At 31.7% G+C, this 13,004-nt stretch overlaps 1 protein-coding gene across 3 annotated transcripts in view; it reads right to left on the reverse strand.

The window, feature by feature from the left end:
- The window catches only part of BRINP3 (BMP/retinoic acid inducible neural specific 3), a 405,270-nt gene that overhangs the window by 373,853 nt on the left and 18,413 nt on the right, over positions 1 to 13,004 (reverse strand). For all 3 annotated transcript variants that reach the window (XM_049770256.1, XM_049770255.1, XM_049770257.1), the window contains one exon: positions 6,442 to 6,725. In XM_049770256.1, the coding sequence (XP_049626213.1) occupies positions 6,442 to 6,677 (236 nt within the window). In that variant the 5' untranslated portion in view covers positions 6,678 to 6,725. The remainder of the gene's footprint in view (positions 1 to 6,441; positions 6,726 to 13,004) is intronic.

A 13,004-nucleotide genomic window follows, 5' to 3' on the forward strand; every position in this document is an offset into this window, starting at 1 on the left:
GAGTGTATGGAACCACTTATAAGTGTCAGTGGTGGAGAATACAGAGTGGGCATAGATGTGTCTCAAATTTTAGACCCAAAACATATACAATGAATAATACATATACAATGCCACATCAATCATAATAAAAATAAAGAAACTGGAAAATAAATACCTGACCAGTATATATTTCTACTGAAAAATGTTTCTACTAATGGTATACAGTAGACATAATGTCATTCCAGATATTATAGTCTTAAAGCAATACCTTGTAGTTTTCAATAATTCTGTGTAAGAATATACTGTTGAACATATATGGTTGTTTTTTATTAATGGCCAAGTGATACTCACATGGTTTTTATTTTGTACCTTTGAGTCTGGAAGTCATATGTATGTAAGAATGCCGCACTTGCTTAGCTAGTGTGTTTTGCTGTCTGAGTCTATTTTGTACGAAGAACTTATTTCCTGGTATCATGCTCATTATGAGGCCTATACCTGAATTTATTTTCTGAACTTCTTCATAGGTTGCCTTAGATTATACCTTATTTTACCTAAAACAAAGATCATCCCTGTTTCCTTTGTATGTTTGTTTACAACTTGGATTTACATCAAACAAAGATTGTCTTATTTGTAAACCTGAGTGGTACTGCCTCAGTATAGCCTGAGCTATCTGTCCTTACTGCCCCACCCAGGGGTGGTCTCTGTACTCAACAACAACAAAAATACAGCAATTCTAGCAGGCAGCTTACTCTTTTTAAGAGGTAGAAGACTACCAGACTACATGTGTTTCACCCTCAGCCTGGTTTGAATTATTTTATGTGTGAACTTGATTCAGACTTCACCTGGGGTTGGAGATACGACACGTGGAATGATTTTACAGATGCCTTCAACTCAAATTTAGGATAAGTTCAGAGCACAACTACTTCATAACCTCCACCTGCTCCCTACTTGCAAGAAGTCACACTAAGTTTGATCAAAATTCAAAGTTAAAGTGAACAAAAAAAATTGCACAGGACAATGTATATGATAGAGCAGTTTCATGGAGAGTATAATTTCTAGTCTAACACAATTATAGAATGACTTCTGAGAACAGAAAATTAAAAAAAATTAAGACTATACTTTTTGGATAAATAGATTAATAGCTGAGAACACAAACCAAAAATGGAGCAATTTGTCTTGTAAATATTAGACATTTACTTATAAAAATGTTTTTATTACGCATGCAACTCTCTTCATATACAATTAAGTATATGTGCATATCATAGAAGTAGGTTTTAATTATCTTTTAGTTTGTTTCCCATAGATATAATATTAAATATGTTAGTTTTATTGCTAAATAGCATTAATTTAAATCTGTTAGAGATGACATTGAAATATTGAAGACCATTGTAAAAAATAAGAAGCATTTTATTTTTGATCATGAATTTAATTGGACACATATATAAATGAGCAGTTAAGAAATTTTTAAGGATTTTTCAAACATTTATATACACAGTAAATTTAGGACAATAGAACAATGGAAAAATTAATCTAATCTGAGACTCCACTCTTTCTATTAAAAATGTATATAGTAGGGCCAGGCATTGCCCCAAGTGGTAGTACATTTGCCTTGCATGTGCTAACCTAGGATAAACAGCTATTCAATCCCCTGTGTCTCATATGGTCCCCCAAGCCAGGAACAAAATCTGAGAGCACACCAGGTATGGCCCAAAAACTAAAAAAACAAAATATTATACAGTATTTATTTACTTAAAAAAATTCTATTTCAACACGTAGTAACAATTATAGATAGAGGTAGAATTAGAAAAAATAAAGATCTAAAGAATGCCACTGTAATAATACCTACTTTAAGAAAGTGACTATTGTAATTACCTTAAAATATATTCTACACTTAAAATATGTTCTACTCTAAAAATCTTTTACTGTGTTCTCCACAGAGATAATCACTTTCTTGACATTTAATATTTGCTTTTATTATTTATTTATTTGTTTTTTCTTGGACTATGCTAATAATATTTAAATATGCTTCTCTCAATATTATAAGTGTAACATGATAATTGTACTTCACATGACAGAATTATAATATTTTTGTTTTGTATTTAGGCCATACTGGCAGTACTCATTGGTTACTCCTGGTTCTGTGCTCAGAAATTGCTCTTGGCAGACTCGGGGGCAATATAGGATGTCAGGAATAGAACCCAGGTCCATCCTGGGTTGGCCAAATGCAAGGCAAAAGGTCTACTGCTATATTATTTCTATGTCTCCAGACAGAATTATTCTCTGCAAACTTTTCATATGATTTACCACATGTAAGGCTTATGCTAACTGCTATGTAAAATCCCTACTTTTTTACATTTTATCATAAATATCTAAACATTTTATTTATTTGCATAAATATATTAAAATTTATAAAAATCATCAGCCACTATTTTAATTTTTTCTCACTTAACATCTGTCTCTAGGAAATTAACTGAGCTTTATATTGATAATTTATCCACATTAATTCTAATATATTGGGCATTATTATTTTTAATGTTGAATGCCTTTTTCTTAAGAAATTCTAAGTTATTTGTATACTTTTAGTATTTTTCTGAACTTAGAAGTATAGAATTTCCATTTGAAATTTACTCCACATTAAGTGAATTTTAGTGAGAGAGAGAGAGAGAGAGAGAGAGAGAGAGAGAGAGAGAGAGAGAGAGAGAGAGAGAAAAGAGACCTGAAAAATATTACAGAGGTTAGGGCACTTGTAGAGTAAGCCTTAACACTTAAGTGATGACTCAAAGTTCAATCAATTAAAAATAACATTTGAAAGATAAAGTATGATAAAGGGATCAAGTTTCTGTTTCTCTCAAATGAGATAAAGATTAAAGAATCATTTATTTTAGTCCACCTTTTCCTATAAATTGCAACCTTTTTATATCACTATGTTTACTTCTTTTAGAGTATGTTTTTCTTTCAAAATGCTTTCTATATAGTTTCTCATGGCCTATAACTAAAAAGCCAAATAAGATAAGTCTATATTTTATTAGTTGTCTCCTAGTCTTAAATTTTTGCTTAAAAAAATCAATTTGAGGAAGTAACTTAAGTTGCAGTAATGTGACTTTTCTGTCTATTATTTTGAATCACTATCAAAACAATTTTCAATTTCTATAACTCACTTGCTTACATGGTAAAGCAAATATATGATAGAAAACTTCCAAAGGGAAGAAAAATACTGTGATTTTTGTGATGATTTACATACATTAAATATGTCTTACAGGAATAAAAAGTACCATCCTATTGCCCCATATTTCAAATCTGTGGTTCAAGATAAATTTGTCAGTTGGTATTACTGCAAGTGAATTCCTTGTCTAGAGCTCCTATAATTTATTACAAGAATGAGGATTTCCATGTCCTGGAAGAAATTAAACATTTCCTGGGCATATTGCCTGAAGGTGTTTCTAGAACATAATATCATGATGCTCCAACTTATTACAGTGTGTTCTTGCTCTATGTTAGAGAAAGAAAAAAATGTCTCCAGCCTGTCACCTTGAAGCAAGAATACTTACTGAAAATAGTGTATGCTTAGGTTGTCTGATCAAGCTCTAGTAAAGAAAGGTGCTGAAAACTCAAATTTAAATATTTAAATAAATAAGGTGTTTCAGTAGTCGTATTAAGATCCTCCAATGCAATTATCTGCTCAGCAATTAACCTGTCACAATGCAGTTTCATAATCAAATCTAAAACTACTCTCTAATAAATATTATTTTAAAATGCACACATAAAAACTTCTAAGTTTTAGACAAAAAAATGTTCCTTATCAAAAATAAGTAGAGCTTTTTGTTTTTGAAGCCCATGATGTTATTATTCATGTTTGATTGTAATAATCTTCCTGGTCTATATACAAGGTGAAAGAGAAAAGTTGTTTCTGTAGAAGGAGATGAAATGAGAAAAGACAACTAAAGAGATTTGACCTAATTTTTTAAACAGACAACGTTTTGCATTCATAATAAAGGCCTTGCCAAAGCTATGTCATTGCAATACCCAGTTTAAAAACATATTTGATAATAATGATATGCAACAGTGAAATTCAGCATATTACTTTTGTATATTAAATGATATTTTAAATAAAACTAGTACTTAATGTAGAACAATATTAAATTTCTATGTATTTGGAATCATCACAGATCCTGGAGTTTTGAGAAAATATTTTGGAAAGATAGTTGCTGATCATTTTTATGATCAATATTTAAAATATTTATATAAATGAGTAAAATATTTAGATATTTATGATAAAATGTAAAAAGGCAAAGCTGACAGACATAGCAGGTAATGTTTTTGCCTTGCATGTGGTAAATCAAGGTTATTAGGCCAGCACTGCTTTATCAGGAGTAAGAAATGAGCATATAATCAGAAATAAACCTTGAGCACAATGACATATGTCCCCCAGACCCAAAATAGACAAAAGAAACACATGAAACAAACCATTTAAAAGCAATGCTAAGTAAGATAAACTTCATGGGAAACAATCTAGATTCATTATATTTGATAGACCAGATAATAGTATTTGCTAAAATGAAAGGAAACACTATCTGGAGAAATAAATTATCTTAGTGCACATATATAAAATACATATAGTGGATATACTACATTTTATTGTATAGACATATTTGTAGTAAATTGGAAATCATTGAAAATTTGTATTTATATTATAATATAAAATTAGACAGAAATACCTTATTATATTTTTATAAGTAGGTGATTTCCTCTTATAGTTATTCAAATCGTAAATGTTAGATCTTACAAGGGTGAACAATATAGGCAAAGAAAAGGCTTGGGATATAGAATCTTACAAAGCTAAGAAAATATATACCACAAAAAACAAATCATAATACACAGTTATTTCCTCACATTCCATTATGGTGTTCAAAATTATGTCTTTTTTCTTCAACTTAGAAACTCTATAAACATGCCAAATCTTAGTATCCACTCACAACTAATAGACCAATCATCTTAGCCAAAATAATCGCATGTAAGACAACACATCAGACTTCCCAATAGATCATGGAGACATGCTCTGGCATCAATCTAACCAACCATTTCAAACGTTCTTGCAGAATGCTAAATGTAAGACATTCTTGCAATCATCATGCAAATTATGAGCAGAAGCTAGCTGACCAACAAATACAGAAGAGTGAGTTTAGCAGAAATCATGATATTTTAACTGGTTTATGCTGGATTTCCAAATCCATTATGTTTTTATAACTTTATTCTTTTTCCAATATAAGCCTTTCTTTAGACTCCTGATTCCTTAGACTCCTATGTATAGAAAGGATTTTATTGTATGTGAAGGGGTATTTATTTTTTGCTTGTTTTTAAAAATAACAATAAATTTAAGATGCTTCATAAAATTTACTGCATCCCTAGTCATCTGGAAATGTTCATTGCTGATGATACTTATAACCTTCTCACAATGCTATGTAAAATATAACATATAGACCAGAAACAGAGTGCCCTCTGGTGCACACACAACATAAAATAAAACATTTATATAAGAGTATCCATAGCAATAAAGGCACAGAAATGCAAAATAAATTTTATGTCTACATAAACCATTACACCAATCAGTGGGAAATGAAATGTTCATCATGAAAAAACTAAACATTTTCATAAGATATTCTTCATGTCGTAAATCAATATAACCAAATATTTTGGCAACCATTTATATACTCTATTTAAATGTTTTGATGGCCTGATGTAGAATAGGGTAATTTTGGAAGTTAGAATGACATTTATTTTAGTCCACTTTAGTTTCCAATTTAAAAAAAAGGGACACAAAAGTGAAAGTCTAATATCTCAGTTTTTCTTTATATTTTTATCCCTTTTCTGTTATTTTTTAGTTATCTGACTCCTATTTTAATCTCATTGGCACTATCTCTGACTTCAGAAAGCACAATCATCTTGCATGCAAAAATGAAAAAGAATGCAGTGATTAAACTCAATAACTAAGAGGATTCAATTTTAATTTACGTTAAAAGACATATATAACGTTGTCAAAGGTAGAAAGAAAAGGTCACTCAAGAAAATTCATTAATAATTTTCTCTATTCAGATGAGAAACTTAGTCTGAATGTTAATTGGAATTAACTTCAAGGCATTGTAGCATTTTAAGAATTTAGGAGAAAGGATCCAGTGATCAACATGATCTACATAGTTTTTTTCTCTTTACGGTTTCTTTTTTTTTTTTTTTTTTTATTTCCTCCCTCATCTACAAGAGCACACTTGCCGACCACTTTGTGAACTTTGTAAATAACTTGCAGAGGCAGTTAAGCAACTTCAAAACATGCTCTAGAGTGCATGGCCCAGTAAGATCCCTCTGAGAACCAAATATATTTTCCTTTGGAACTTTCCTTGGAGAAAGAGCTTATTGATAATCCAACTTCAAGGCAATTATCTCTACAGTTATTTGTCCTTTGCTTCATACCTGTATATCTTGTATCTGGTGCTAAATCCCTGCCGGCTTCTGTCCACAAAATCTGTGTATTCCTGCGAGCGATGGAAGGGTCCCTTATCAGAAAGGAGCCAGTCGAAGGGGCTTGTGGCATGCTGATCCGAAACAGCAGCAACTGCTAAAAGCCAGCAATGAAGACTCAGGGCTATGCACTCCCATAGAGCCATCAGAGAGAACAATTCAGCACCAGCTCTGCTCCGCCATATCATGCTTCCACTGGGGATTTCGAGCCTTCATTCTCTTAGCTTTCCCTCAACCTAGACAAAACACACAGGCAATTAGTTAGCTGCAGCAAGAGACTGTTCTAACAAGTAAGGTGCTTAGGACGCTCAAGTAAATATATATATATAATTTTTTTTCTTTTTCATTAGAATCTAAAAACATGATTTTCAATGACGTGATAGGAAAATGAATGAATCAAGCTACAGGCTTTCTACTCTTCAAATTGTTTATCTTCCCAGCTTGGTGTCTGTTTTTACTGATTGGGAAATAAATTCCTAAGGTCGTACCTAGCTTTGTGATGGCTAATGATGATGGAAAATACATACAATAAGAAATCAAAAGTATTAATTAATATTTCTTTTTTCTGCTTAAATGCTTAATAAATGAAACACTAAACATATTTCACATATTTAAATAATTCTAAATTTGCTATATAAAATGTAATATATGTGAAAATTAGGTATTTTTGTCATTTTACAAAATGTGTTTTCAAATGAATTAAATATATTCTGGTATATAAAGCTATAAGAGATAAGCATAAAATAAATTGATGGGGCTAGCATAGAAGCAGTTATATAAAAAATAAGTTTTTTATTTCTATTTTATTACCTCTACTAATAACATATTCACTAATATATTTATCTCAAAAGTGGTTTGGATGTTTTGTGGGGTCAGCTACTTTGCTTTCTTTCTCATTCATATTATTATGAACAAACTTTTTTGATTAATTAAGCAGGATCACAAGTTAATTCAAGATTATTTTATGTAATTTAATATCAACACCTTATCCTCCATTTTTATGCAGGCATTACTATAAAATTCATAAGTACAGATTAATAAAATTAAGATAATAAGTATATCAATGTTATCAGCAAAGAAGTTAATAATTTGTGTAATCCCAGTAGAATATAGTATGAATAATTTTATACAATGCACCTGGTAAAATATAATATATATATATTATAAAACACATTCTCTAAAAATTTTACTTTAATTTCCATACCTTTAATATTTTACAATATAGTTTTATTGTGTTATCATCAAAGTACCTTTAATTAGAAATTAAAATGCATAGAATTAAAAAGTAGATTTTTATAGTGATTTCTAAATAATTTTTAGTGTTTATATTAGACATAATAATTTAGCAATTTAATTGTTTCTGTTAATAACCTTCTAATTCAAAATTTAACTCCAAATTGTGAAACTATAAGAGGATAAAAGGAAACAATTTCTAACTCAAAAATAGCTCAAAACACTAATGCAATGTGACGTAGTTCATCTAATTCAGCTTTACCCACCACACAATTCAAAGAACAAAAACCATGTTATATTATTCATATATATCATGAGTTGTTTCTAATGTTGCTATTAAATACTGCTTTTATTGATAACCAGCATGAAAGTCTTATTAAGGAAAACATATGAAAATAAATATTCTCTAAGTTGGAGAAATAATACAGGAGTTGCTTTCCACATGACCAATCCCAGATCTATCATTGGCAGAGTGTATGATTCCCTGAGCATAGAGCCAGGAGTGTGTCCTAAGAGCCACTAATTTTGTCCTCAATATGAAAGAGAAAATATTTATTCTGAGAAAATAAAACAAAATATATTGGAGAAAGAACTTTGAGACTCTGGAAACCTGTCATTTATCTATATGAAGGTAGCATTGACAAATAACCTAGTTTATGGTGTCCACTTATAAGAAAAATAAAAATACATTATGCCTCATATTTGGTGGGGACAATATTACTTATTTTAAATTAAGGTATTTTATTTACATGCATGAATAAAAAATAAAATTCCATGAAGTGTGTAATGTAATTGACCTATCACTAATTAGTATTCTCATTATTATCAAACATATTTTTATTCTTTTTCATTATACTAAAATTACACAAATAACTACAAGTACAAAAAGCTATTTTTTTCATTAAAATCACCTAGAAAAGTGCCTAATGTGTTAAATATAATTGTTTTTCAAAACGTATTTCACTGTGTAAATTATGTAACTGTGTAACATAAAATTAAAACTAATCATGCTCAAAATATGATTTTATAATGTACATAGTGTTATATGATGCAATTGATCTCCTTAGCATTTGGGACTGTTCCAAATTTCTGTAAATTTTTAATATATGTAGGGCCATTTTTTCTTTTTTTAATCAGCTAATATATAGAACTAGCATAATCTCCAGAACAACATAGAGGTAGATGAAAGGGTTTCTCAGAGTATGCATAGAAGAACTACGACAACATTGCTACTAGAATTAGAATTTGTTATTTGCTTCTGTAGCTTATAGTTGAGTAAATATCCCCACTGACATTCAAAAATGTATTTTTTGAAAGCAAGAGCACTTTGTAAGCATATGGCATATCGACCTTGGACAAAATGAAATTAAATCATAAAGGCTTCAAAATCACTTAGATGTTTATGAGGTGTTTTATGTATCAATCCATGGAAGCATGTATGCATGCATTTTAGTGGGGCCACTAAACAACTGCAGGAAGACATGCAGTGTCAGGGAGTATACTCTGGCACTCAGTTATATGCATAGATATTACCTGACATCTCTTCAGTCTTTATACATGATTAGAACAAAATGCACAAGAATCAGACTATGATTCCCCTTACTTCCACTGAAGCCATCCTTGAGAACTTGCCTTAGATAGTGTACATATAGTAAGGCAAAACTCTCTGCTTACAAACATTATTAAATGAATTTGCTGATAAAAATCAATATTTGAGGGGACTGAATTGATAGCACAGTGGTAGGGCATTTGCCTTGTAAGCATCCAATCTGGGACAGACCCGGGTTTGATCCCTGGCATCCTATATGATCCCCTTAGTTGATAGGAGCAATTTATGAACACAGGTCCAGAATAAACCCCTGAGCATGGCCAGGTGTGGACTAAAAACAAACAAACAAACAAACAAAAACACCCAAATCAATATTTGACTATTGATCTTTTCTTGTTTGTTTGTTTTGTTTTTCAGGCCACACCTGTTTGATGCTCAGGGGTTACTCTTGGCTAAGCGCTCAGAAATTGCCCCTGGCTTGGGGGACCATATGGGACGCCAGGGAATTGAACCGTGGTCCTTCCTTGGCTAGCGCTTGCAAGGCAGACACCTTACCTCTAGCGCCACCTCGCCGGCCCCAACTATTGATCTTTAAATCAAAAAGTCTTCATTTACCCAGATTATCTCTAGAGTTGATATTTCACCCTAATACACATACAATATCATTAGTAATTGCCAGATGTTTATTTAAAATAATTATGACTATGATTTTGGGGCTCTTGATGTAAATATAGCATGTTTAATTTAGTTCTCGTGGACATTTCATTTCATCCTGACCTCTGAAACTTGGCATGTATATATCAGATAGTCTGCATGCAACTTATGATTACAAAAGTCCAAATTAGTATATATATTCCAAAAATACATCATGAACATGTAATTACAATGTTCACTTGCTTTTTTTCTTTTGGTGGACATTAGCTTTCTTTCTAAAATTTCAAAATTTACCTGTGCAGGTTTTGCAGAGATCTGCATATATATACATTTATAAGTATATTTATTTTAGGAATTGGAATATACTCTGAGTTAAATCACATCCTTCATATGTAATAGGCTATGGTTTGATCCACAGCATCATAAGGAAAGTTAATAAAGAAACATATTGGAAATGGCACCTGATATTTTAAATTCATCTCAGCCTGTTGAATTTTTATGTGAGTTAACAATCCAGTACAAACTATCAGGGATAAAAATAAGTAATAAAGTTATTTTTTTAATTTTTATTTAAACACCATGGTTACAAGGTTGTTCATGGTAGTTATTTTTTCAAAGATAAAACTGTTCATGATTTACAGTCATACAATATACAAAAGCTTTCACTGGTAGGCATTTTTTGTCACCAATGTCCCCCAGTTTCCCTCTTACCCCCCTGATGCCTTAGTCCATCCCACCCACCCTCTCCCTAATAGTTATTTTAAGGACATTTAAAGGTCTCTTATGAAATAAACAACAAAGCTTAAACGAATTTTGAAGGGGCCAGAGCGGTGGCGCCAGGGGTAAAGCATCTGCCTTGGGGAGCTATCCTAGGACGGACCATGATCCCCCGAGTGTTCCAAGCCAGGAGTGATTTCTGAGCCCATGCCAGAAGTAACCCCTGAGCGTCAGTCACTAGGTGTGGCCTAAAAAAAATTTTTTTTGAAGAGACTAAAATTACAAGTTCTGTGATAGACAAAATATTAGCTTCACAACTGAAGCCTGTTAAAAGTAATCTTGATTTTATTATTTTTGTACAATTACATAAGAGGATAAGTGAGGAAATTTAAATAACAATATATATTACCTGATTACAGAAGAGAATGGTTTTTGTTTGTTTGTTTGTATGGGGGGGGGCACACCTGGTGATGCTCGGGGGTTACTCCTAGCTATGTGCTCAGAAATGTACCTGGTTTGGGGACCTTATGGGACACTGGAGATAGAACCATGGTCCGTTCTGGGCAGCCACGTACAAGGCAAACGTTCTACCGCTTTCCTATTGCTCTAGCCCCAGAAGAGAATGTTTTATGAAACAAAACATTAAAGAAGATATAATTAAACATTGTAAAACCACAGGTTCATATTAAAATGTATTTATATAGATTTAAACCAACAAAAAAACTGCTTTTAAAGTAAAAAAGTGGCTGGATACAGGCACATGGTACACTAGGTAAGACACTTGCCTTGAATGCAGCTAACCCAGGTTAGATTCCTAATACCCCCCAGATGGTCATCTCAAGCTCTTCCATGAGTAATCCCTGAAAACAGCCAGAAGAAAATCCTAAGTATTGCCAGTGTGACTCCAATGCCAAAAAAAAGAAAAAAATGGCTCAAAAATTTTTCGTTATAGAAAGGCATATCAGTATTGAGACAGTATGTCCAAAACTAGAGTAGATGGTCTAATTTTGTTAAAAGTTTTCAAAACTTAAAATTCACCAGGAAGAGTATGTTTCTTACAAGATCATTATTTACCAAAGCCAGATATGGAGCAATGAAACAGAGGGCAGGATCTTTGTCTCACATATGACCTACTTGCATTGAAATCCCTGTACCACTTAGGGTCACTCAAATTTTACTGGAATCAATCCCGGAGCAAAGATCCAGGAGCCATAAACAAACAAACAAACAAACAAACAAACAATACAGTAACCTTGAAATATATATAGCAAGAATACCATCCCAAATGCTGCTATGTACTTAGGAATAACTTCAATGTCTAGAACAGATGAATAACTAGATGAATATTATATTTGTATATTGTAAAATTTTAATGATTTTTGACAGTCAGGGGTGTGATTTAAGTGGCAGAGTACACATGTTTCATGTGTAAAGCTCTGGATTTAAAATTCTATATAACATGGTCTCTGATCATGGACAACTGTAGATTTGAAGGAGTGGAACATGAATCACCTGCCACAAAGAAATAAAATGTAGCAACAGCAACAGAAATAATAATTATCACTACTAGCCCTATTTATTTTTCCATTATCTTCAGGTACTGTGGCACTGGATCCATTTAACTAAAAATATAAATAACCATATATATTTAAAATTCATTAATATTTATTTTTAAATAGCCTGTTTAATATTAAAATTAAAGTTCAGTTTATCAGAAATTACAAAATAGGAAAATATGACACAAAATATGACACAAACTATGACACAGGGCTGGAGTGGTGGCGCAGGCACACTTTAACCTAGGACAAACCGCAGTTCGATTCCCCCAGTGTCCCATATGGTCTCCTAAGCCAGGGTCGATTTCTGAGCACATGGTCAGGAGTAACCCCTGAGCATCACTGTGTGTGGCCCAAAAATAAAAACAAACAAACAAAAAAACTATGATACAAATTTAATTTTGCTTTATATTATTTGATCATCACTGTGAGGGACTATATGGGATACCAGGGATAAAGCCCTAAATGACAGACACTCTACCATAGGTACTATTGCTCTGCACAAGAATATCATTTTTAAACAAATTATCTTATTATCTAATATCCATTTCAGCATCCACTTCACTTGAGCAGTTAATGCAAATTATTGCTTTTTTTTTTTAGAAATTAACACTCCATAAAACTTAATCTTTTGTCTCATGTGTGAACTTGGACTGACTTTTGCTGCTATTCAATCCAAAATAATTTCTTAGGGAAATAAGTTCTCTTATTATCTTACATATAAAAATTATAGAAGTTTCATAAAAATTATCAAATCAAAGGCACTTCTTTACATATTGAATATATACAGCCTGCAAAAATAATAA

Source organism: Suncus etruscus, chromosome 3 (assembly GCF_024139225.1).
Source record: "Suncus etruscus isolate mSunEtr1 chromosome 3, mSunEtr1.pri.cur, whole genome shotgun sequence".
NCBI lineage: Eukaryota > Metazoa > Chordata > Mammalia > Eulipotyphla > Soricidae > Suncus > Suncus etruscus.